At 43.1% G+C, this 26979-nt stretch overlaps 1 protein-coding gene across 1 annotated transcript; it reads left to right on the forward strand.

Moving 5' to 3' along the window:
- The first annotated feature begins 242 nt into the window (after positions 1-242).
- Positions 243-26977, forward strand: lg1h16orf87 (linkage group 1 C16orf87 homolog). Its single transcript, XM_085464001.1, has 4 exons — positions 243-525; positions 11527-11626; positions 22473-22652; positions 26223-26977. The coding sequence occupies exons 1-4, from the start codon at positions 460-462 to the stop codon at positions 26339-26341; spliced, it is 465 nt and encodes a 154-aa protein (XP_085320127.1). The 5' UTR covers positions 243-459; the 3' UTR covers positions 26342-26977.
- The last annotated feature ends 2 nt before the right edge of the window (positions 26978-26979 follow it).

Raw genomic sequence — 26979 nt, forward strand, 5'->3', positions numbered from 1 at the left:
AAATTCTACTGAAGTGTGTCTGAGGAAGTGTGGCACGGTTCATCCTCTTTCCTGTCGAAAAAACTGTCGTATATAACTGTAGCTTTATTCGTTCACATACCAGACTATGAATATAGCCCCTGACACAGACTTTCAGCATGGCTTTTCCATTCTGCTCCCATTCGCAAACCTAACTTCAGGCTTATGTTCCAACTATCCTTTTCCCCAAGGAACTTGAACGCAACGCTACAACAGAAGGGCGAGCTGTGCGCATGCTCGCAGGTTTTACGTTATTAGAAGCCTATACAGAAGCGTGTACCTATTCGTTAATGGGGAGTCGTCATCTAGTTAGGTAGATATCGAAGTGGTTTTGTGGCACGTCTGTGTCCGCGTTTGCTGGATAAAGACCTGCGGCATTCATGTACTGACAGATATTTAAGTTACCGTAAAGCTGTTTGCGTGTCGCTGGAAGAAGGGACGATGTCGGCAAATAAAACAAAGAAGGTCAAAATGGCTACTAAATCTTGTCCTGAATGCGACCAACAGGTAAGAAAATACATCTTTAATTGTTAGGGCTGTGTTACTGATTGCGTTTCGTTTTATTGATACCAATCATGGCAGCCTACGGTAGTTTCCAGCTCTAGAGACGGAAACGGGGTTCAGTGCGAGCCCCGGTGATCACGATGTTTCTCAAACGGCTCAGCTGGTAGATGTTGATTTTCCGTTCGGCAGAGAGAGCATCGGCATCTATGTCCGTCTTCACGGTTGTGGCTTTGTGACTTTGTATGTATAAAACAGACGGACATATGATCACATATTTGCGTTAGTAATGTAAGGGACTGGCTCAAAAGTTCAGTAAATGAGTTGGGCTATAGTAGCGCATTTTCATTACCGTACCTCAGTTACTTGTGATCTTCACTGAGCATTTCGATTGGTTAAAGATAAAAATAAAAAAAAATCAGCCCTTTGGCTTTGTGAGCATCTCTTCCTGGAACTACGGTAATGGTGCTGGATCACAATGGACTCTTCAAATTAAAGCCAACAGTGGGTAGACTGCAACAAGTCTACATCAGTAATGCGCATGGTTAGTTACACAGTTCGACCCTGTCCTCACACTACCACCACACACAAGCATGTGTTACTGCTAGTGATGTGCGATACCACTGATTTCCTTTCCGATCCGATACCAAGTAAAATTCAGGGTGGTATCGGTGATACTGATCCGATACCGATACTCTGTACAAAAACGTAATGTTTCATTGCATTTCAGAATACAATATACAATTGTATTATGTAATTGTAATAATAACATAACCATATTGCTTCATAATGATTAGAGGACATCAGACAACTTGTTTTTATTGCTTAATAATGCAGAATAATCATATAGAAATAAAAAAAAAAACTGACTGACTGGCTGTTTGTGGAGGTAAAACGCGTCCACACATGACTCTGTTTGCGCTCAGCCATTGTTGTGAGTGTGCACGCCAGAGGCTGCCACACATTTATACAGCCGTATTCCGCACATGACTATGAAAAGCGTAAGAGGAAGTAGTTCCTTCCAAATTAGACGATCCGAATGATATAGTTTTTTTTCCACTGCGTTCATTTTAATGGAAAAACTACAAATTTACCCCAGAGTACTAAAATATATATATTATAATATGAGAATTGATTCTAGAACATAAATTGCTGGTATCGGAAGAATCGATATTTCGGTATCGATTCGCACACCACTAGTTACCGCGTTTCTTTCTTTTCATTAGCTGCGTCTGGCTTACTCTTCTGACCCTGTGAATAAATCCGTTGAAAATAGTTCTGCTCAGCAGTAAAACGGCTGCTGGTAAGATGTAGATGTTACACTTAGGCTATAAAAATATGAAATGGGTGCAGTACAAATGCCAGCATTTTATCACTGTTTAATTAAATATTCCTAAAAGCAGTTGTAAACAACATGTGCATGGTTTTGCAAAATTTTAACTTTATACCAAATGCTGTTGCTATTTGTAGTTTGAAAAACTGTAGATGAGTCATTAGTTTTTCTTTCTTGTTCACTGAAAGAAATCTGTCCGTTTTGTGCTGGAAAAAGTGCATTATAGTCAGCTTCAGTGTCTGAAGCTCCTCCTCAATGGTTCATAGAAACCATACCTGTAGATACCATCCATTCACCTTTTCTGCTTCCCACAAAGACATGGCCAGTGGAATCAAAGATCTCAAATTTGGACTCATCAGACCAAAGCACAGATTTCCACTGGTCTAATGTTTATTGGCTAAAACAAATCTATTTTGCTTGTTGCTTTTCCTTGGTAGTGGTTTCTTAGCAGCTATTTGACCACAAAGGCCTGATTTGCACAGCCTCTGCTGAACAGTTTATATAGAGATGTGTCTGCTACTGGAATTATGTGTAGCATTTATCTGGGCTCTAATCTGAGGTGCTGTTAACTTGTGATTTCTGATACTGGTGACTCGGATGAATTTATCCTCAGCAGTAGGGCTGCCACAAACGATTATTTTGATAGTCGACTAGTCACCGATTATTTTTGCGATTAGTCGACTAATCAGAGCATCATCCATTGGATGTAAAACTACAGCTTATTGCACCAGCAGCATCTGCTCTTATATAACTATCATTAGCTTACAGCTTTAGGTGTGTAAGGTCTGTGCTAACTAACAATAAAGACAAGATGATAGTTTATTAAATTTTAATGAAGTTTGCAGATTGTTTCGGTGAAGTTTAATAAACTCCTTGCTATCTAAAATATAACAGGACACCGGAGTAAATTCTCGAGCATCTCACACTTCTGATAATCAGCTGTCTGCTTGACGTTTATTCAGCTGTGTAAAAACTATAACTTTAATCTCAGCCAAACCGATTTACTCAGGAACAAATAAAATACTGAAAAAAGCCAAACAATAACATGTTTAAGTTATCTAAGTGACTCATATATCATGTTTAACCTGAGCAGCGAAAGACGGAGGTGGGTTTGAAAACGATTTGCCGGGAGTCCGGTGTTCTCGCGGCTCTAGTGAGCCTAGCCCCTATGGCGTGATTTTTGTGCCACTATTCTGAGCGCACGTAAAAAAAAATGCTAGATGGTGGGTAACATGCATCTCCAAAAACGTTAGAGCACTTATGCAAATATTTGATGTCTTGATAAATCGAGCAGGTATTTGAAGTTTACACAGCACCATTCTCGCATGAAAATATCTTAAAAGTTTATTTTGTGACCCAGAAAGAGTAATATTTCAAACTCCGCCACTCTGTGTTCCTCCGCCACTGCCTCGTTTGAGTTTTGGACGAAATGGATTCTGGGATATTGCATTTCGTCATTTCGAGCTGATTGGAGACCAAAACAGCCAACAGATTTTTTTTTGCATCCAAGTCTGTGATTGGCTGGTTTTGTTGAGCGCGCACGGACAGAAATGTTGAGAGCGCGAGCGCAAGTGCAAAAACTGAGCGACAGGGGCTGCTATTGTGTGCGTGTGTATGGATAATAGCAAACACTGAAATACATTTTTTGCACGCAGCAATGAATTTTGTTCACTCAAATTTAGCTTTTCTTTGCTCAAAAATAAATTTCTCCTCAAAATACAACACTTGCACCTGGAATTTATTTTTACGTGCGCTCAGAATAGTGGCACAAAAATAACGCCATAAGCCCCCGGCTAGCTATCGAGCTAGTGGGTAACAGACGTCTCCGAAAACGTCGGAGCGCTTTTGAAAATATGTGGTGTCTTGATAAACTGAGCAGATATTTGAGGTTTACACAGCTACATTCTCGCCTGAAAATATGTTAAACGTTTATTTTGTGACCCAGAAAGAATAATAAGAGTAATATTAAAACTAACTAGCTGCCGCCATTGTTGGAAACTGTGCTGGGCCGCGCTATGAATTCTGGGACGCAGCTTCTTCTTCTTCGGGGTTTAACGGCAGCTGGCATCCTTGTACATGCAGTGCTGCCATCTTCTGTTTCAGTCCGTTATTACACTCTTAAATCCTGCTACTTATTCCTGCGTCTTTTGTGAGCTTGCAAAGCTTCAAACGACGCGTCGACTATTAAATCAGTCGTCGACGATTCTGATAGTCGACCTAATCGTGACTAGTCGACTAATCGTGGTAGCCCTACTCAGCAGCAGAGGTGACTTATGTTGTTCCTTTCCTGGGGCGGTCCTCATGTGAGCCAGTTTCATCATAGCACTTGATGGTTTTTGCGACTGCACTCGTTGACACATTCAGAGTTTTAGCAATTTTCCAGACTGACTAACCTTCAGTTCATAAAGTAATGATTGACTGTTTTTTCTCTTTACTTAGCTGATTGTTTTTTTGCCATTACATGAACACTGACAAGACACACCTGTAATGTGAAAACCATTTCAGGTGACTACATCATGAAGCTCATTGAGAGAAGGCCAAGAGTGTACAAAGCAATAATCAAAGCAAAGGGAGGCTATTGTTATTAGAGTTTCAAGATGGCGCCAGTGTGTGTGGCTCGCCGTCTGGCTCTTCCTCTGTTGTGTTTGCTTATGTTGTTTTTTATTGCTAGAGTCAACTCTCTTTTAATGTACAATCGCCAAAAACTGTTGGACCTCCGACTAGTTGCCAGTGATCTTACCAATGCAACTTATAATGGACATAAGGCGTTACCTCCATTCCTGTCTGGGATACCAGCTAACCTTTGTCGGACCCTGGCCCCAGCCTCACGGCGAAAGCGTTTCAGACGCCGGGGCAAACGTAGCGGTCTACTCGTGAAACTTAAGGCGTACTTGATGCGCTCTTCCCCGGCTCTTTGGAACGAACGTGGATCTGTGCCTTGTCATGCCTTTTCTCCGTGCTCTCTGGAGCCCATCGATGCCTGGCTGGTGCCCGTTGTTGGCTCGGATCAGATGTCCCAGCCACGAAAGATTTCCCCTCATCTTCGTCGGCGCGGTGCGAACCTACAGAACTTGCGGCCGCTGCGTCGGGTCTCGCTGTCAGCCACGAACACGCTGACCTCCACCAGGTTTGGATTGGTGAACACTAGATCGCTGAGTAATAAAACTTTTATTTTAAGGGATTTATTTATGACCCAAGGACTGGATTTCCTCTGTATAACTGAGACATGGTTGAGGGCCGGTGAGTCCAGCGCTTTCACAGATCTCTTACCTGATGGCTGCTGCTTTTTAAACTCTCCTCGAATATCAGGCAGAGGAGGAGGACTAGCGGCTGTTTTTAAGAAGCAGTATAAATGTAAACCACTGCCATTATCAACCTCACCTAGTAGCTTTGAACTGAGCATGTTTGAGCTAGGTCGCTCTCACACAGTGCTCTGTGCTGTGGTTTACAGACCCCCAAAATACAATAAGAACTTCTTAAATGACTTTTCTGATCTGTTGGCTGAAATTATGCCAAAATATGATCATGTCCTTATTATTGGGGACTTCAATATTCATGTGTGCTGCCCTGACAAGCCAATGGCAAAGGACTTTTTATATCTTATTGACTCTTTTGATCTTGTGCAACCTGTGTCTGTGCCTACACAAAAATATGGGCACACGTTGGATCTTGTTTTAACTCATAATTTACCTGTCTCTAACTTAGAGGTTTGTGACATTGTAGGGTCGGATCATTAGCCTGTCTTGTTTGAGGTTTTCCTTCCTTTTACCAAAGTTAATCTTCCTCCTGTTGCTGCTAGGAGCTGTCGTATTTTTAACCCTTCCTCTGCTGGACAGTTCTCTATTGTTTTTAATCAGAACGGCGGCCTTCCTGATTCCATATGCAATGATACAGAAGAGCTGAGTACGTGGTTTTACTCTGTCTGCCAAACTGCTTTAGATTCAGTGGCCCCCTTTAAGCTTAGGCAAGTAAAAGCCAAATCTGAACCCTGGCTGAATGAAGACACCTGGGCTGCCAGAAGAAAGTGTAGGAGAGCTGAACGTAAATGGAAGAAGGATCAACTTCAGGTGTCATACCAAATGTTACAAGACTACTGGAATTCTTACCAGAAAACTGTAAAAGACGCTAAGAGGAAACATTTTGCTGCTATTATTCAGGCAAATTGTCGTAAGCCTCATGTCTTATTTAAGACTATTGACATGGTCCTTCATGCTCCACAGACTGCTGGTGTCGAGTCTTCTCAGGAAATTTGTGAAAACTTCCTGCACTTTTTTATTGATAAAGTGCTATCTGTCAAAGCGCAGACTTCCCAGTCCATTCTCGACCCTTCTACCCCTGTCCCTAGTTCTGCTGTCTTTGACAGGTTCGAGCCAGTTTCCATGCTCTGCCTGCAGGAGTTGGTTGCTCACATGAAGCCCTCAGCTTCCCCTTATGATGCTCTCCCTCCTCGATTTTTCAAAGAGGTTTTTCTCACTATAGCATCAGCTGTACAATCCATTGTAAATAGTAGTTTGTCCTCTGGTGTTGTACCTGTCAATCTCAAACATGCGGTGATTCAGCCTCTACTCAAGAAACCTGCTCTTGATCCTGATATTATTGTGAATTACAGACCTATTTCCAAACTGTCTTTTATCTCAAAGATTCTTGAAAAGGTAGTTTACAAGCAATTAATGTCCTTCCTAGAAGAACACGGTATTTTAGAAGTTTTCCAATCTGGTTTTAAAGCTTTACATAGTACCGAATCTGCCCTTTTAAGAGTTTTTAATGATGTGTTTTTGGCAAATGACTCAGGTGACTGTGTTATTATCGTGCTGTTAGATTTAACTGCTGCTTTTGATACAGTGGATCATAATATTTTAATCTCCCGTTTAGAGCAGTTGGTGGGTATGCGGAGTGCCGCACTGCAGTGACTCAGATCCTATTTGGCAGAGCGAACTTTCTCTGTGAAACTCGGGGAGTTTGTATCCTCTGCTGCTTCTCTTCAATGTGGGGTCCCACAGGGTTCAGTTTTAGGCCCGCTTCTTTTCTCTCTATATCTCCTACCCCTTGGGTCTATTTTCAGGAAACATGGGATTTCTTTCCACTGCTACGCCGATGACTCCCAGATTTATTTCCCACTTAAAAGATAAATGGCTTCTCAGTAGACTCGCTGCTCAGATGCCTTGATGAAATAAGGGCCTGGATGGCTTTGAACTTTTTAAATTTTAATGAACAGAAAACAGAAGTGATGGTTTTTGGTGGCGCTTCTGAGGCCACTATTATAGATCTTGGTTCACTGGCACAGTATGTTAAACCAGTCATCACTAATCTGGGAGTTAAAATAGAGGCAAATCTTAAACTTGAAAGCCAGGTCAGAGCTGTTGTAAGCTCTAGCTTTTTTCATTTGAGGGAATTAGCCAAAATAAAGCCTATCTTATCGAAACAGCATTTTGAGACAGTAATCCATTCCTTTGTTACTTCTAGGCTGGATTATTGTAACGCACTTTATTGTGGGGTTAGTGATGCAGCTCGTCTTTTAACTGGAACAAAAAAGTTTGAGCACATTACCCCCATTTTAATTTCACTCCACTGGCTACCTGTACATCTTAGGATTGTTTTTAAAATTCTCATATTTGCTTTTAAATCTCTTAATGGCCTGCCGCCCCCCCCCCCCCCCCCCCCCCCCCCCCCCACCTCTCGGAGCTACTACAACCATATACACCTGCCCGTTCCCTTAGGTCCGCCAATCAGCAGCTCCTTAAGGCACCAAAAACTAAGTATAAATTTAAAGGTGATCGTGCTTCTGCTGTAGCTGCTCCAAAGTTGTGGAATGATCTACCCTTGCATGTTAGGCAGGCCTCTTCTCTCTCTGAATTTAAAAGTCTTCTTAAAACATATTTATTCGCTGAAGCCTTTGGCATTGATTAGAGGGGTTGACTCAATTTGTTATTTATTTTATCTTATCTCATTTTAATTTTCTTTACTTATGCTATTAGCATGTACAGCACTTTGTGAACTCTGGTTTTATGTTAAAGTGCTTTATAAATAAAGGTGGTATGGTATTAAGAATCTAAAATGTAAAACATGTTTTGTGTCACTTCACACACATTTGTTTACTACATAGTTCCATATGTGTTCATTCATAGTTTTCATGCCTTCAGTGAGATTGTAAAATGTAAATAGTCATGAAACAGGAGAAAAAACATTAAATGAAAACGTATGTCCAAAAACTTTGACTAGTAGAATATGAAGGCAGATCCAAAGAGAGCCAACATCTCTACTGTTGGTGTGTGAATTACAATGTTGCTCTCCAGTTGTGCTGAAAGAAACTACAACTTTCTCATGAAAACTCTTGCCAGACTGTACATTTAATGTGCAAATAGAGCTTCACCAGCACAGTGCATTAAGGGACTGTCATTCATGCAAATGCAAGCTGGTGATGGAATATGAAGAGATGGCCAAAACCAAAAGTAAAGTTGTCGACATTAAAAACTCACGTTGGTGAGCTGCTGTATTTTAAAAGACGCAACGGCCCATGTGACTGGGATGGAAGCAGCACAAAGGGGCTGAGCTCACAGGCTTTTGGTGTCTGCTAGAGGAAGGAAAAACATCACCTTCAACAACATTTTGGTAAATATGTTGGTGTGATCACAGCATCATCTTACTGGGAGGTTATAATTATAACGCATTCACATGTTGTAGTTGCATGTCATAGGGCTGTTGCTATGGTAGATAACATAAAGGTAGTCTGTTGGCCTCAATTTAACAACAGACGTTCTCTGCAGACAGTGTCAAAAACATGTGAGTCTTAAACCTGCCTTCTCCTCTAACACCATCAGATGGTTGCAAAAGGACTTTCGGTCCCATCAGATTGTATAGGAAATTACTTTTTGACTTTTCCTCTGTAAACACTGCTAAGTTCATGGACTCAGTCACAGGTTTTGGGTGATACTGAATAAAAGTTTATTTCAGAATACTGTGTTTACTGAGACTAAAAGCGAAAGCTAAGAAGTGAAATTGAAAAATCAGCTATTTGACCTGTTGCACCTTTCAATCGGGATGGGGTTGTTTGCGGCACACGACTACTTCCTTTCAAATAACCACTGAAGGCTGTTTCACCTTTTTAAATAATTTGGGTAGTCAGCAGACATTTAGAGATGTAAGTCTATTAGGGGTGGGCGATATAAACAATATACGATAGAAACTATATAAATTTGGCCAACGATAGAGATTTTGACTATATCGCTCTATCGCGATAGCGCATGTTGATGATGTCATCAAGCTGCGCATGTTTTGGTCGCAAGCATCGCAGCGGCTACAACCATTATCATCTGCAAATGATGGCGGGCGACAGTCACAGCAAAGAGATGAAGCACTGTTGAAATATGGGGAAAGCCAAAAACTGCGCTTCCTCCACTTCCGTAACATTGATTCATTAATGTTGAATTCTCTCGCAGCTGCTCTGTTCCCATGTTGTTGCAGTATATTAATAACTAACCTCGTATTGTGGATGAATAATCTCAGTTGTTCTCCTGACTGAAGTTTGGCCCGTGTACAGCATCCTGCTATGCGACTGCATTTGCCACCAGAATACTCACGTTAACTTTTATCGAGTGGAAAAAAAGTTGGCGTTCATCCTCCAGCTTCACTGTGCTAATGTTATGCTAACATAGCTGTGTCGCTAGCAATCACGTAGCACAACATTATATACCAGGTAGCCCAACTTCAGTAACCCTGCAAACGTCACTGCTGTTTAGTTTTCTGTCTTCATTTATGTTGGAAGTGACAGCAGAGCTGGACGTTTGAATTAGTTTCAAAAATCTCTGTCAGAACATGCTGTGAAATGTTTAGGTGTAAACTAGCGAGCTAACTTCCTGCTAACTTCTAACTCCGTTAAATTTAATAAATTCTGTTTTCATGGATGCCTGGATGTTAAACTTAATTGTTACACCTGGTAAAGCAGCAACGCTGATGATTTAATTAAAGATGAAAGAATTTAGACAGTTTTTAACTCTTAGTGTTGGTTTGACTTTGGGACCTGAAGCTGTCGGAGTTTTGGACCCAGATTACTCCGCGAAGCTCCTCCCTACGGCAGCCGTAATGCTCTGACGATCCATCAAGCAGTGCTGCTTACCAAAGTTGTACTAAAACATTTTTAACAGATTTCTGCAGCCAAAATCTGTTCGAGGTCAGTAAGCACAACCAGAATTCATACATAAGGCACACTCTCGATTTTTGAGAATATTAAAGGATTTTAAGTCCTTATAGTGTGGAAAATACGTTATACAGAAGAAAAGAATATATCGCGATATATATCGTTACCGCACGTGCTTCAAATTATATCACGATATGGATTTTAGGTCATATCGCCCAGCCCTAAAGTCTATTGTATCAAAATTTGGTCACTGTAGTCCAAACTAAGAAAATTCAAAACAACGTTTCCACATACTCATTCAAACTGTACTTTTTCTACTCATATTAATATGGAGCATGAACATTTTTCTTGTAAAACAAAGGAGGGCCTAGCAAAAAAAGTTTGGGAACCGCTGAGAGAACCCACACAAACATGGAGCGAACATGCAAACGCCACACAAAGGCCCCGATCAGATGGAGAAGTCAAAGTCCATCTCGATGTTACTGTTGCTTCTCACTGTGAAGCAATAGTAATCAGTGCGGCACCGTGCTGTTCATCTAAATGATATTAAATAAACAAAGCAACTCAGCCTGAAAATAATTGAAATTTTGACAAATTGCATGCAGTTTTTTTTTTCTTTAAATTGTAATTGTGAACAGTTTGTTGGTTAAAAGGCAATAATAACAATAATCCATCCATCCATTTATATAATAGTAATATAATAATTTATTTTTATTATTGTTGTAGTAGTAGTTTGTCATTTGATTATTATTATTAGTAGTATTCATTTTAAAGACTTGTTTAAATTCCTTAAAAATCTGTGCTTTGTTCGTACACATTGGTCAGGGGGACTTCTACACTTGTTTGTAGAGCACAAACCACTTCATGACTAAAAATATTGATAAATCACTATAGCTGCTGCTGTATAAAATGTTTATACTGGACTGGTTCTTACACAATAAAACATAGCCTTTATCCACTGAGCACTCAAACATACAACTTGCATCATTCACATCTATTCATGCGCCTCAGCTGTCGTGCCGTAATCCTTTGAGAGAGAAGAGTCTTATCTTTTGGTAACCCTTCCAAACAAGTCATACTTGTTCAGTCTGTTTCTAACTGTACTGTCATGAACTCATGAACCTCTAACATGCTAAGTGAGATCTACACTGTCCAGTGAAAAACATTGACATCAGTGAAACTTAAGTGGACGCTAGTGGGCTTGCAGATGTAGAAAATACAATCAAACCTTTGGCTAAATTCTTCTGCAAGTAATGAGTCATAGTGCGCAATGGTTATGATCCATTTAGTGCTAAAAATGGCATGATTTAGTGGATATCTTCATTCACTCCATTGAAGTTTATCAACTCATGTCATTTATTTGGAATAAACCTGCCCTGTGTTAGCTTTGATCCTTGAGATATGTGTCAGACATGGAGACCTCTAAGAGTGTGTCAGATTGTCTGCTGCAGGCTTTGTGCAGCTAAAACAGGAATCCACCTTGTGGAAATGATGTAGTGATGTTTTAACAGTAATGTTTCTTATTTCTCACTCTTTCTAGATTCCAGTGGCGTGCAAGTCCTGCCCATGTGGTTATGTATTTATTAGCAGGAAACTCCTTAATGCAAAGTTAAATGAGCGCTCCTCCCCAGCCATAGCAGGTAAGTTGGTAGTTGGTGAGTTGAAGATACAGTAAACCTACAGCCAATTGGAATCACCAGTTATTCCAACATGCATGTTTTTGGATTGCACAAAGCTAAAGAACAAGTAGTGCTGTAGGTTAAAGAAAAATGTGAAAAAATAAAGTGACATGATTAGGAAATTGCTACGGTACTTAGTGCAAAAACATACTGTCATATAACACTTAAATAGACATAAAAATAAGAATTAAAAGTGCTAAGTAGATAGATATATACATGATATATACATGAGTGCAGGTGGTGATCAGTGCCAAACATGGAATGATGCAGTGACACAGCGTAGGGTCATGTGTTAGTGGTGGGAACAGTCATGTGGTTATTGTTCATGTGTCCAACAGCAGAGGGGAAGAAACTGTTCTTATGGCGAGAGGTTCTGGTGCGAATGGACCGGAGCCTCCTGCCTGAGGGGAGCAGGTCAAACAGACTGTGTCCAGGGTGAGAAGGGTCAGCTGAGATCCGAGCTGCACGCCGCAGTGTCCTGGAGGTGTACAGGTCCTGCAAAGATGGGAGTCTGCAGCCAATCACCTTCTCAGCAGAGCGCACAACACGCTGCAGTCTCTGTTTGTCCCTGATAGTGGCTCCAGCGTACCACACGGTGATGGAGGAGGTGAGGATGGACTCGATGATTGCAGTGTAGAACTGCATCATCGTCCGTGTTGGCAGGTTGAATTTCTTCAGCTGCCTCAGGAAGTACATCCTCTGCTGGGCTTTCTTGATGACGGAGGTGATGGTGGGCTCCCACTTCAGGTCCTGGGTGATGGTGGTACCCAGGAAGCGGAATGAGTCCACAGAGGTGATGGGGGTGTCAGTCAGGATGATGGGGGGGAGTGGAGCTGTGTGCTTCCTGAAGTCCACAATAATCTCCACTGTCTTCTGGGCATTTAGCACCAGGTTGTTGTGGCTGCACCAGGACACCAGACGTTCAACCTCCCTCCTGTAGGCAGACTCATCCCCGTCCGAGATGAGTCCAATAACGGTGGTGTCATCTGCAAACTTGATTAGCTTGACAGACTGGTGGGTGGAGGTGCAGCAGTTGGTGTACAGGGAGAAGAGCAGAGGAGAAAGAACACAGCCCTGAGGGGAGCCAGTGCTGATGGTCCGAGAGTCCGAGACATTCTTTCCCAGCTTCACATGCTGCTTCCTGTCCGTCAGGAAGTCAGTGATCCACCGGCAGATGGGATCAGGCACTTTCATTTGGGAAAGCTTGTCTCGGAGATGGTCTGGAAGGATGGTGTTGAAGGCAGAGCTGAAGTCCACAAACAGGATCCTGGCGTAGGTTCCTGGGGAGTCCAGATGCTGCAGGATGAAGCGTAGGGCCATGTTGATGGCGTTATCTACAGACCTGTTGGCTCTGTATGCAAACTGCAGGGGGGCCGTGAGGGTCTTGAGGTAGGAGAGAACCAGGTGCTCAGTCAAAGGAGCTTGCAAAGAAAAGCGTCTGGACTTCTTTAAGTTGCTTGAAGACGTTTCACCTCTCATCCGAGAAGCTTCTTCAGTTCTAAGGTCAAATGGTGGAGAGTCCCAGATATAAACCTAGTGGGAGTAACCCCCCACAGAGGGACAAAAGGACCCCCTGATGATCCTCTAACACTTAGAGTCCCCCGAGAGCAGCCATTTGGCTTTTCTACCTTTAAAACTCGCCTTCCAGCCAAATGGCTGGTAGGTGTTTAGCTAGGCTTTAGCTTCAGCCAAGTGGAAGCTAAATTGGCTAGTCATTCATATGTAAATTAGGTTGTTATCTGGGAATTCTGGAGGGGAGTGGGGGTGTGTGAATGAAGGGGTGGGGGAGCTGCTAAAAGCTGTGAACTTCCTTTTGTGTTTCATCTTGATGCATTCTCAATCATCCAGGGAAATAAATCTCCAAAAGTCACCAACTTGGAGTGTTTCAGTTTGCCATCTTAGAGAGAAATCAACACACATGGGTGTATGTCCTTTGTTGCTGAGATTTATTGATAAAAACAGTACAAAAAACCAACCATTTGTACACATATTTACAAATAATAATAAAAAGTGAGTGAGTACATTTCAACATTTTCAGCAATCACTCACAATCCTGGCACTGCCATGGTATCTGTAGTCTGCATTTACCACATGTGTATCTGTAGCAGTGAACACATCGCAAAGAACATATATATATATAAATATATATATAAATCTCAGCAACAAAGGACCCATGTGTGTTGATTTCTCTCTAAGATGGCAAACTGAAACACTCCAAGTTGGTGACTTTTGGAGATTTATTTCCCTGGATGATTGAGAATGCATCAAGATGAAACACAAAAGGAAGTTCACAGCTTTTAGCAGCTCCCCCACCCCCTCATTCACACACCCCCACTCCCCTCCAGAATTCCCAGATAACAACCTAATTTACATATGAATGACTAGACAATTTAGCTTCCACTTGGCTGAAGCTAAAGCCTAGCTAAAAGCCTACCAGCCATTTGGCTGGAAGGCGAGTTTTAAAGGTAGAAAGGTAGAAGCTGCTCTCGGGGGACTCTAAGTGCTAATCGCCTGAGCCAAGGTGTGAAACTGGGTGTGGGTCCCAATCAGCCAGAGTTTCGGGTGTGTTCATTGTGAAACCTGGCCCCACCTTATCATGTGAATTCCTGAGGTCAGATGGCCCAGGATGTGAGTGGGCGTTAAGGCGTCTGGGAGGGATCTCAAAACTGGATTATAGATGGCAGAGAGTTGGTGTCGTAAACCCCGCCTCTGTTCAAAGATGGTCGCTCACAGTGGACATAGATGCTTCTTTCACTCCTCTTTCAAACCATCTGTCCTCTCTGTCCAAAATGTGAACGTTGGCATCCTCAAAGAGTGTCCTTTATCCTTAAGATGCAGATGGACTGCTGAGTCTTGTCCTGTGGAGGTGGCTCTTCTGTGTTGTGCCATGCGCTTGTGAAGTGGCTGTTTGGTCTCTCCAATGTAGAGGTCTGAGCATTCCTCGCTGCACTGTACAGCATACACCACATTGTTAAGTCTGTGTTTTGGCGTTTTGTCTTTCGGGTGAACCAGTTTGTGTCTGAGCGTGTTGCTGGGTCTGAAATACACCGGGATGTCATGCTTGGAGAAAACTCTCCTGAGTTCCTCTGATACACCGGCTACATAGGGGATGACAATGTTGTTGCGTCTGTCCTTCTTATCCTCCCTCGCTGGTGTCTGGTCTTCTTTTCTGTGCCTCTTTGCTGACTTTAAGAGCGCCCATTTAGGATAGCCGCACGTTTTGAGTGCTTCCTTTACATGTGTGTGTTCCTTCTTTTTCCCTTCAGGCTTAGAGGGAACATGTTCTGCCCGGTGGTGTAGGGTCCTGATTACTCCAAGTTTGTGTTCCAGAGGGTGATGGGAGTCAAAGAGGAGGTACTGGTCCGTGTGTGTGGGCTTCCGGTAAACTTCGATGTTGAGGTTGCCGTTCTCTTCAATGTGCACAGCGCAGTCCAGGAAAGGCAAACAGTTGTCCTTTGTGTCTTCCCTGGTGAACTTGATGTTTTTATCCACAGCGTTAATGTGCGCAGTGAAGGATTCCACTTCTTGTGTCTTGATTTTGACCCAGGTGTCGTCCACATATCTGTACCAGTGGCTGGGTACTCTTCCTTTGAAAGAGCCAAGAGCCTTCCTTTCCACTTCCTCCATGTAAAGGTTGGCTACAATAGGTGACACGGGGGAGCCCATGGCACAGCCATGTTTTTGTCTGTAAAAGCCTTCGTTGTACTTGAAATATGTAGTGGTGAGGCAGAGGTCTAACAGTGTGCAGATCTGATCGGGTGTGAAGTTGGTCCTGTCCTCCAAGGAGCTGTCTTCTTGTAGTCGTTTTCTGACAGTCTCCACGGCCTCCGTGGTGGGTATGCAGGTGAAGAGAGAGACTACATCAAAGGACACCATGGTTTCATCTGGATCCAGGGTAAGTTTCTGGACCTTGTCGGTGAAGTCGGTGGAGTTCTTGATGTGGTGTGGGGTGTTCCCCACGAGAGGCGCAAGGATGGTAGCAAGGTGTTTAGCAATGTTATAAGTGGCTGAGTTTATGCTACTGACTATGGGTCTGAGTGGGACAGCTTCCTTGTGGATCTTAGGAAGTCCATAGATGCAGGGTATGGCATCCCCTGGGTAAAGGCGGTGATATATAAGGCGGTCAATAATTTTGTCCTTTTCAAAGTCTTGAAGGCAAGCTATAACTTTCTTTTTGTAGCTGCTTGTGGGGTCTCGCTTTAGGGCTTCGTAGGTATTGTTGTCACTGAGGAGAGTAGTGATCTTTGTATGGTAATCTGTAGTGTTTAGGACCACGGTGCATCTTCCCTTATCAGCTGGTAAAACAGTGATGTTGTGGTCTTTGCTCAGGGAAGCGACGGCCTTCTTTTCCTGTATTGTGAGTAGGGATGGGTATCGTTTAGGTTTTATCCGATACCGGTGCCAAATCGGTACTTTTGAAACTGTGCTCGAACCGGTGCTTAAAGAATGGAGAACACAAACTTTGTCCAAAAACCTCTCATGTTCAGCTGTTTTTGTAAAAAGATAACAATGTTAGCCTTTTCTGCAGCTATGGGGCATATATGGCATCACTCTTGGCTGGAAGCAGTGCTTAAACAATGGAAAAAGACACAAACTTTGTCCTAAACCTCTCATGTTTAACTGTTTCCCACTTTTTCTTTGGTCATTTTAGCCTTTTTGGCCAGGGTGAAGGGAGTATCTGCCATCAAACAAGAAGACAGCCGCATGTAGCTATGATGATGTTTGCTAGTTCACCTTACATGCATTAATGTAATAACGTGGTTAGCCTACTCAACGTAAATTACACATGAACAACATTAAGCTACTCACGCAGAGAAGAAGGGCTGCTGCCATCATCATCCTCATCATTTCTGCTACACTGGCAGGGCTAGGGGCCAGGACTCTATTCTTCGGGTTTTTGGGGGATGTTGCTCCGGGTCCGATAACTGGCAACCCACCCGACGTGCTCGGTGTGAGGTCTCGCAGCAAGCTATCAAATACGGCGCATTTCTCGGCTTTTAAAAAAAACGCTATGCGTCGCCAGGTGTTTCATCGGATTCGAGGTGTTACCTCCTTTGACAGTATCACAGTATCAGCTTAAAGCACTTGTTGCTGCTGAGTTTGCATATTTTGCTGTGAAGTACAGCCAGACTTTTGACCGCTTCGCCTTGGACATTTTTAATCTGGAGCTCTGCTCTAACAGAACGTACGTACCTGGCCCCGCCTACTATCCTCGGAAACGTAAAATGATTGGCTAGAAGTGTATCACAGCTCAGGAAAAAAAAGCACCGAAATAAAGCACCGAAATGTGCGCTGCTTTTCGGTCTGGTTACTACCGTTTATGTCACCGGTACCCAACCCTAATTGTGAGGTTGGATGGAGGGACTTTGGCACTGGGGAGCGTGGCTGAGACTTTCATCCTGATTTGCTCTGCTTCTGTCTGTGATAATGTATTAATCCGTATGGCAGATTCTGTGGCTGTGATGAGGTCCACTATGGGCAACTGTTGTGGAGAAATGGCAAAATTGAGTCCTTTGGCTAATACTCTCTTTTCAAGTTCAGTGAGAATCCTGTCTGAAAAGTTCTTAACCCATTTCTCCTGACTGGCATCAGGTGTGTTTTCTTCTCTGGGTTGTGTAGTTTCAGCATGAGGAGTGTGTGTTTTTGAAAGCAAGGTGTGGAATTTCCTGCGTTGTCTTTCTTTTCCTTTAGAGTGTTGGGCCCGCTGAGCCTTGTCCACAAACTTGTAAACCTCTTCTAAGATTGGAGATGGTAGAAGGATTTCCAGTTCCTGCAGGGTCTGGCTGATCTTGTTCTGGAGGGCATCTATAGTGAAATGGACCTCTCTTATCCTTTCACTTAAAAGGTGATTTTGTGCTCTCTGTAGAATCAAGTCTGCTCTGTATCCCCTGACAGTGGATCCAAGGCGCAGGCTCTTAGGAACAACTCTGCTTTGTCTGCATCTTAGGTTGAAACGGAGATGGTTCCTATAATCCGCTAGTTTCCTTGATTCCCTTTCATACTCCCGCACCAGTTGAAGGGTGTTCCTCCCAAAATGGTGCTCAGGTGCTCAAATGACTTCATGACCACAGATGTCAGAGCCACGGGTCTGTAGTCATTTAGTCCAGTGATCCTAGGTTTCTTGGGCACAGGGATTATGGTAGAGGACTTGAAGCAGGCAGGCACATGACATGCCTGCAGTGAGGAGTTGAAAATGCCAGAAAACACTGGGGCCAGCTCGTTTGCACAGTGTCTGAGGGTGGCAGGAGACACACCGTCTTTTCAAGCATTCAGACTCTTAAACTGCTTCCTCACATCTGCTTCATGAATATGAAGAGTTGTGGTGGGAGGAGGTGGTGTGAAATCCTCTTTTGTGTGGGGTGAGGAGGGGGGTGTTGTAGGTGAAGTGTTTGAAGGTGGTGATGGCTCTATGGAGGGGGGAGAGGTGGGGGAATGAGTGTCCAAAGTGCCTCTATTGTTGGGGCCGTTGGAGGTGTGAAGGCTGCCTGATGGCTCGTCTAAACGACAGTAGAAGTCGTTAAGGGTGTTGGCTAAGAGCAAGTCATCAGTGGAGTGGGGGGTTTTAGGCTTGTAGTTGGTGATATTCTTAAAACCTTTCCACACAGAGGCCGAGTCATTCTCTGAGATCTGCTGCTGCATCTTCTCAGAGTGCTGATGTTTAGCAATGTCCACTTCTTTAGTGAACCTGTACTTGGCCTCTCTGTAGCAGTCCCTGTCTCCGCTTCTGAACGCCTTACTCTTTTCCAGCCACAGCTTTTTGAGTTTAGGAGTAAACCAGGGTTTGTCATTGTTATAACTCACCCTGGTGCGTGATGGCACAATGCTGTCCTCACAGAAGTGGATATAGGAGGTGACAGTGTCCGTAAACTCGTCCAAGCTGTTAGAAGCAGCCTTCAATGTGTCCCAGTCTGTGGTCTCCAAACACGTGCGAAGCTCCTCCACAGCCTCGTTGCTCCACAGTTTTTTGGTCCTCACGACAGGTTTGGAGAGCTTCAGCCTCTGTCTGTACGCGGGGATTAGGTGGATCATGACGTGGTCAGAAAGTCCGAGTGAAGCGCGGGGCACCGCGCGATAGGCCCCGCTGATCGTGCTGTAACAGTGGTCTAATGTCCTCTCCTCTCTGGTCGGGCATTTAATATACTGCTTATATTTTGGAAGCTCATGGCTCAGATTGGCTTTGTTAAAGTCCCCAAGAGCAATGATGAGAGAGTCCGGGTATGTCCGCTCCATGTGCAGTATCTGCTCCGCGAGGGCACACTGAGCTGCCTGCACATCCGCGCCTGGCGGGATGTAAACAGCGGCCAAGATGAATGAAGCAAACTCCCGCGGAAAATAAAACGGTTTGCAGTGAATAAAAAGGTATTCCAGAGAGGAAGAGCAGTGCTGAGCAATCACTGTTACATCTGTGCACCAGCCACTATTAATGTAGAAGCAGACACCTCCACCTGTGGTCTTACCAGAGAGAGCGGCCTGCCGGTCCGCGCGCAGCAGATGAAAGTCCTCCAGCTTGAGCGCGCAGTCCGGGATGTCCTCACAGAGCCACGTCTCCGTAAAACATAAGACACAGGAGGAGGCAACGTCTCTGTTCATGCTTCTCATCAGGGCCAGCTCGTCCATCGTATTCCTGAGTGAACATACATTGGAAAGGAAGATCCCAGGAAGAGCAGTTCGCAGTCCGCGTCTCCTCAGACGCCCGAGTGCGCCGGCTCGCTTTCGTCTCCTTCGGCGTCTCTCTTTCCTGATCAGAGTCTGCAGTAAATCTGCCGCAGATGTGACAAATATTGGAAGTAAATCCACAGGTGTTGTAGTCCTGTAGTTAAGAAGCTCTTCTCTGGTGTAAGAATATCCAGAGGAGTGCCCAGACACAGAAGTTATGCACAAAAACAAAACAGAAGTAACGCACTGAAGCACCAGGGCATATATATATTTATTTATTTTTATATATATATATATAATTTTTTTTTTTTTTTTTTTTTTTTTTTTTTTAGGGGTGCAACGATACTCGTATCGATATTGAACCGTTCGATACAGTGCTTTCGGTTCGGTACGCATATGTATCGAACAATACAAAATTTTTAATTTATTTTATCAACTTTCCTCCTGACTATGCTGTCTGTGTTGAGCGCTCAGTGGATCTGCGCTCGACAGTGCAGCCTAGGCGGAGTAGTCGAACGCAGATTCACTGAGCGCAGGGCAAGCTAGCGAGACAGAAGTTAAGCTCTCCTTGCAACATGGCAAATTGAACCTCCCCCACCTCATTCAGATCTGGCATTTGGAATTATTTTGGTTTTCATGTGACGTATGACCCTGAAGGTAAGCGCTCATGGACTAAAGTAAAACAGTATGTTGGATGTGCCACGCAATGCTCAATTACATGGGTGGGAGCTAGTGCGTTAGCGCAGTTAGCTCGTTAACGTGTTGGCCGTCCAGCCCCACGCACGGGGCGATCCGCGGTAACTCGTTAACGGAGATTGCGTTAATGCCATTTCAGATTAACGCTGACAGCACTAGTGGGAACACAACGAATATGACTGCACATTTACACCGACATCATCCTAGTGCAAAGACAAGTGGAAGCAGACAAAAACAACAAGCACGCATGCTACAAACTTTACCCGAGTCATTTAGACAGCTGTTAGCACAGGATTCTCCTTATGGGGACCTGATATGTTTAATATGCTGCTGAGAATATAGCCCAGAAGAAGCGTATAGTAGAGCTTTTATTTTGGAAAGATTTCTCTGTAATAAACTCTCTTTTCCAAAGATGAGTGATTCCTCAATCAGATACAGGGCTCGCAAAATCGCTAGCCTGACGTCCTGGGGCTAGCGATTTTTCCAGTCGGGCTACCAAAATCGATCTCTGCCCTGCCCGTCGGGCTATTGTAGGAAAAATATATGTCAATGCTTTTGCATTCTTTCAGAAATGTAGCTGGGTAATTATGTCATTGGCATCGATGAGCCACTGTCAATATGTGACATATTGAAGTCGCGTTTGAATTTGCGCTTGTTTTTTGCTTTCACTTTGCAATCGTGCGAACTGTGTATAGAGAGCGACAGCACTGATCTGTGAGTGATGATAATTTGTGCACCAATTCCTCTGACATCGTCTTATTAATCGTTAGCTTACTATGCAAACATGACAAGTGAAATCTCCCGCAGCTTAAACATGTGAGAGGTTGATCGCGCAGAGAATCGCTGAGCTTATGTGAGTGCGCGTGTAAAAGCAGCAGGATATATATTTTAGTTCTGCTGAGCCAAATAAGACAGGTCAGGGTGAAGAAGTGACAGCCAAAGAAAAGCTTACCACAAAACGGAGAAGTTATGATAAATCAGACTATAAGGCAAAAAGAAAGTGCAGCTTTATGGTTTCATGGACAAAAGAATTTCTGTTGCTGCGATATGACGAGCTAAATAACCAGGGCTGCACATAAGTGGTCCGCAGGTGCGCATTCGCTGTCAAAATAAAAAACACGCACAAGATAAGAAGTTGCAACGCGTGTTTGCGTACATAAGATTTTCTGGAGGAGGACAGACATTTGTTTAGAACTCTTAAAGATGTCGAAGAAGCTCCTTTAAGCAATTACTGTGATGTTCCTCCACCTCCAAACAAATGTCAGAAGGAGTCCGAACCACAAAAGAAGCACGTATTCTCGGAAAAGTAGTTGCAGGAGGTGAGCTGGCTTCAAACAAATGATGAACGCACAGAGATGTGGAGCAGAATGTGCCGTGAAAATTTAATAAATGACAAATTAAAAAGGCATGAACATTTTTTTTTGTATCAAAAAAATATCGAACCGTGACACCAAAGTATCGAACCGAACCGTGGATTTTGTGTATCGTTGCACCCCTAATAAATAAATATATATATATATATATATATATATATATATATATATATATATATATATATGCTCTTAACTCAAAAAGATCAATTGGAGAATAACTTCAGCAATTACTTCCTCTAAATCATCAACCCCATTTTTACAAGAAGTCCTACCAATTAATGGTTCAATCTATCTCTATTAATTGCACAGGCCTTCAAGCTGGCAGGAGTTAAACTGTTACTTAAAAAAGTCATCTCTTGACCCAGCGGTCTTAGCTAATTATAGACCCATCTCCAAACTCCCTTTTGTTTCAAAAATTCTTGAAAGAGTAGTTGTTAAACAGTAGATGCAGATGACTGCTCTGTTCATGTGCAGAGGAATGGAAGAGTTTCAGAGCTCATCACAGCACAGAAACAGCTTTAGTGAAGGTTACAAATGATCTTCTTATGGCCTCTGACAGTGGACTCATCTCTGTGCTTGTCCTGCTAGACCTCAGTGCAGCGTTCGATACTGTCGACCATAATATTTTCTCATAGCAATCAGAGTATGCAAATTACATTAAATGTAAATGGAGAGTCCTCTTCACACACTGAGGTTAATTATGGAGTTCCTCAGGGTTCACTGCTAGGACCAATTCTGTTTACATTATACATGCTTCTCTTAGGCAGCATCATCAGAAGGCATTGCATACATTTTTAACTTTCTGTCTACTATCTGATTGGCCTCCTGGTTTGTGGGAAAGACCTTGGAAGCCCAGAAATACAAAATATTTAGCTCCTTATACTGCCCATACACAGAAACCGTGTGATTGTGAAAACATGAATGAAATGTTAAAAATTGGAGACCTTGCTCAAAAAACAAAAGAGAGAAAACAACAAAAAAACAAAGCTGCTTTTGGTAACAAGGATTTGGGTGGAAGTCTGAACAACACCCCCCTGAACAGATGGCTAAACAGCATGTGGTATTTGTAATCCCTGCTTTAGACAAGCTGGACTTTAGGCGGAGGAGGACTGAGCGCATTCGCAGAGAGAGAATTGAGTGTCCTCTAACCAATGACATGGAGAACAGGAGGAGACCCCGGGCTAACAGCCAATCAGATCCCATACGAAGAGGACGAGGCAGACCAAAAACAGTGGGGCTGAAGAAACAGGAAGAGGAGAAAGGTAAAACAAGTCATATTCACAGATGCATTTTGTGGCACTGTTTTTTTGTTTGCTCATTTTAGGGACCTTTTTTTTAGTTTTGCCTTTGTTGTGTTGTCACAGTACAAATAGACAGGAGGACAAAAGAAATGAGCAGGAACTCACTAAATAAAGTGGCTATACAAACTATGGAATAATATCTATTAAATTACAAATGCATCCAATGAAAATGGGGGGAAACGGCGAGGTTAGATCTAGACTACCTGGCGCTTTGATATTGCCTTCTAGAGCTCAGTCTGCCCGTGACAGGAAAACCAGCATTGCCACAAACTTATACACACGATAATTAAAAATCCTCTTCTTTTTATAATTTGCTTGGGAAATGTGTGCAACACTTTCCTGAAATAAACATACATGGAAATACATACTTACGATGGTATTTACAACTGAATATTTGGTGTGAGCACCTTTATTCCTCAGCACATCCTGAACACTCTGAGGCAGTTTTCTGTCATTTCTTTAAGTAGTCTTCAGGAAGTGGAAGCTCTCCAGGCTTCTTATAAGTAAGTACAGATACAGTTTCAAACTGGTCCTTTGTTAAGTGTCTCATATGCAGACACAGCACTGCTCACCACTTTTTATATTCAAATGATTTATGTCCATGTTAAGCAGCTTAACAGACAAAGAAATATGATGATCAGAAAGTAAAATATAAAGTAAGGAGGGTGGATCAAGACTCCTGCATGTTACTGTGTATTAGCAAGGACTTGTTTGCACATCTTGCACTGATTCTGGGTTGACTATGCAAATCTGCAAAAGCAGAATGAAATAAATTGCCTTTGAGTTGTGTTGTGGAAAATTTAACAATAACCTGCAACACACCCAGTGAGCTTGATTTGAAGTGGGTTTAATAAACACATTGCAATGTGGAGCGAGCTCCCAGTGAAACCCCAGGGCCATCTCTGAGTTGTGGCCTCACATCTTACATGCAGAGACGCAGACAAAGAACGTTCCACATTATTTATTTGTAACAAATGTTTGGAATCATGTCTGATTTTCGTTCCACTTCTCACGTGTGCACCACTTTGTGTTGGTCTTTCACGTGGAATTACAATAACATTGATTCATGTTTGTGGCTGTAATGGGACAAAATGTGGGAAAGTTCAAGTGGGCCGAACACTTTTCAAGCCACTGTAGATCTTGCCACTCTATCTATGCTGTGTACTGCACTCTTCACTGTTGTAGGGCCATCAGCCCATTTAAAAGGTGTAAAACATCTTGGGGAAACTAAAACAACCACGTTTAACTCTGGAAGAACAACCGCCTTCTTTAGGTGCTTCCAGCATGTTTGAGGCCGATCAAAATCCCTCAATGAAATGTGATGAACCCAAATCCTGTCTTTACGGTGTGACACAATGTTTCGAAGTTCTGTACACATGTCAAAAGAAACCACAACTGCTGTTATTTTTATGTTTCCTCAGACAATGAGGGCCTAATGCACTTATGCACTGACATGCTGGAAAATCAGTCTAGCTACCCTACAAAATGAGCACAAGTTGCTGTAAAACCTGCATGCTATAATTACTCCAGTCACTTTCACTCATGCTCAGGACTCTAACGGAGTTTGTGATGTTCAGAGAGTCGTGTAAATGCATATCATTTGTAAAATGATTAGAAACGTCACACCACAGAATTTTTTCAGGTAAAACTGCCTGACTGTTTAATCAGGTGTCATCTGCATTCATTCGCTGATCCCTGTTGGGTGGCACCGAGTCTGCTCTGCAGTCGCTGAGTTGGAGCTTGGCACGCTCTTGTTGGATTGATCGTTGGGTCCTTCACATTTCTCTCTTTATGTGCGTTTGTGTGCATTTTATTTTTACCTTTGTTGCGATCCTACGGACTTTTCTCAACCTCCACACGCAGCCGGCCACAGTTTCCCAACCCAATTTTCATGTGTTCTCACATTATCAACAACAGCCTTCATTTCTCCTCCATGCTCTCTTCTCTCCACTTCTCACAGCTGCTGTGTCTCTCCCACCTCTGCAGCAGTTCACGGTTGTGGCGTGTCAGAGGCCCAGTGGGCCGTTCTTCTTCAGCTTTGCCTTTTATCTTTCACTCTTTTCAGTCTCTGTCTTTGCCATTTCAGCTCCCAGTATGGCAAATGTGAAACTCGGTCTTCTCAAGTGCATTCACACACAGTGATGTCGCTGGTGAACCTCAGCTTGTGATCAGGAGCGCATGCTTGCATCCATGATGGCATTCGTACATACTGCTACATGCTGCTGAACCCTTCAGGGTTTAGGGCAGTGCTGCTGTCTGTTCACCTTGTTGACTCTTGAAGTCGACGCCGTTGCTCTCGAACTGCATTTTGTCTTCAGGGAGAGATTGATTGTCCTCGAAGCTTGTTCTTCAGTGTAACATCTACCTGAAGGTGAAGCTGTGTAATATTCAGCCAAAGCACGGCTGGTGTGGTTCCAGTTATGTTAATCTATCATTTTGCTCCGGCCGCTGAGCTTGTGGAGGGCGCTGATCCAGTTCCGCAGCCACCTGTACCAACACACATATATTTAATATCATTTTCATCACTGCTCAATAACACTTTGCCTCTTGTTCTTCTATCCATCACTCTCTGTTGCACACACACTTCACTGCATTCCTCTTCTACAGCTTCTACACACTTCATGCTGCATGTATTCTTTCCCATATTTCTGAAAGAAAAAAAAATCATACAATCAAAACCTGGATTTGCCCGGACCACCCGAGGGGATCCTCCGACGGCCTCACTGGTCGCACTGCTGGGCTCAGCTTTGTGGACAAGCGCGTTCGCCGTCCGGCCTTTTCTTTCTGGTCCAACAGTGTTAACCACCATAAACTAAGGACAGAGTCCTTCCCACAACAGTCCTGAAGTCAGGCGTCGTATTCCTGAGGTTTCCCTCCCAGTGGTCCATCCAAAACAAAACAAAAACTACAAATAAAAAAACTTTTATCCCTGTCAGCATCTCTTTCTATCACACAACCATCTTCCACACACTTGGAGTTTTCAACCAGACCACGTAGAGGAAAGCCTCCCACGGCTCCAGTGGCCGTGTTGCTGAGCTCAGCTTCCTTTGTACGAACAAGCGCCTCCTCTGACCTCGTTTTCTGCTTGGCCGTCACCTAAAGATTTACATCCCTGATGAGCAGAAGACGTTCCACATGCATGTAAACTGGTGACAGGAGTGCTCTTACTATGAGAAAGTGATATTGCTATAACTAATGTGATGTGATTAAATATGTGATTAATGAAAAAAGAAATCTGCCACCACAGTTGTCTTTAGAGCAAAATGCTTTTGAATCTGTATGTGGACCTTATATTATGTGCACATGCTCCATTTGCCAATTTGGTTTTCAAACACAAGCAATGTATTTATTTACTAACAGTTTGTGAAGTAATAGGTGTATACTGAATATGGCCTTACAGTACAGATTGCTCTAGAATTTGCAGATACTGTTATGGTACTATGGGTCTGAGACTGCAGACACCTGAAACTATAGCCAGTGTTGTTAAGTACTTATTGCCGTGTGTGTGTGTGTGTGTGTGTGTGTTCACAGACAAACAGGAGAAGGAGGTGGATATATACGCGAGTCTCTCTGATGAGAAGGCCTTTGTGTTTTCTGTGGCATTGGCTGAGATCAACCGCAAGATCCTGGCGCAGAGACTTATCTTGTGAATCAAATCCAGAGTAACTAAGAAAACGGATGACCAAAGAGACGAGACCTCTCTGGAGCTGAACCTGGCTGTATTTCACTTGGATTACGAGACACAGTTCATGAAACTGCAAAGTCTTATCTCGTCATGGCGAGAAGGATTTGTGTTGGAATATCAGTTGCAACAACCATGGATCAGAAGACTTTTCCATGAAGTCAAAGAGAGGAAGAGCTTATATGTTATCGTATTCAAAATAAATGGACTGTTATGAAATGATCTTTACTGGAATGACCATGAAAAGACAATACATTTGCATACACGAGATTTAAAGCAAACTGTCAGTAATTAGTGCTTTGCACAGTGCTCACCATATTTTATATAATGTTAGGAATCTTCTGTAGCCATGCTTCACATGAGTTTCACAATGCCTACAATGTGGATGGACTAAAAACTGCAGTCAGCCCAGTGTTCAGCTCTCCTGGAGGAAGGTGGATGTTTCTGAGGCAGAGACACTAATGTTGCTTTTCAAATCTGTCCAACTTTGATTCCTTCTGTTCTTTTTGATCGCTATTGGTGGCTTTGGATGTCCACAGTGACGCATGAATCTGTTTGATTACTTTATAAAAATGTATTAAAGACAGTCAACCCAAACATTTGACA

This window comes from Copadichromis virginalis, linkage group LG1 (assembly GCF_057382275.1).
Source record: "Copadichromis virginalis isolate Kocher_CV1m ecotype Utaka linkage group LG1, C_Virginalis_male_GT1.1, whole genome shotgun sequence".
Taxonomy (NCBI): domain Eukaryota; kingdom Metazoa; phylum Chordata; class Actinopteri; order Cichliformes; family Cichlidae; genus Copadichromis; species Copadichromis virginalis.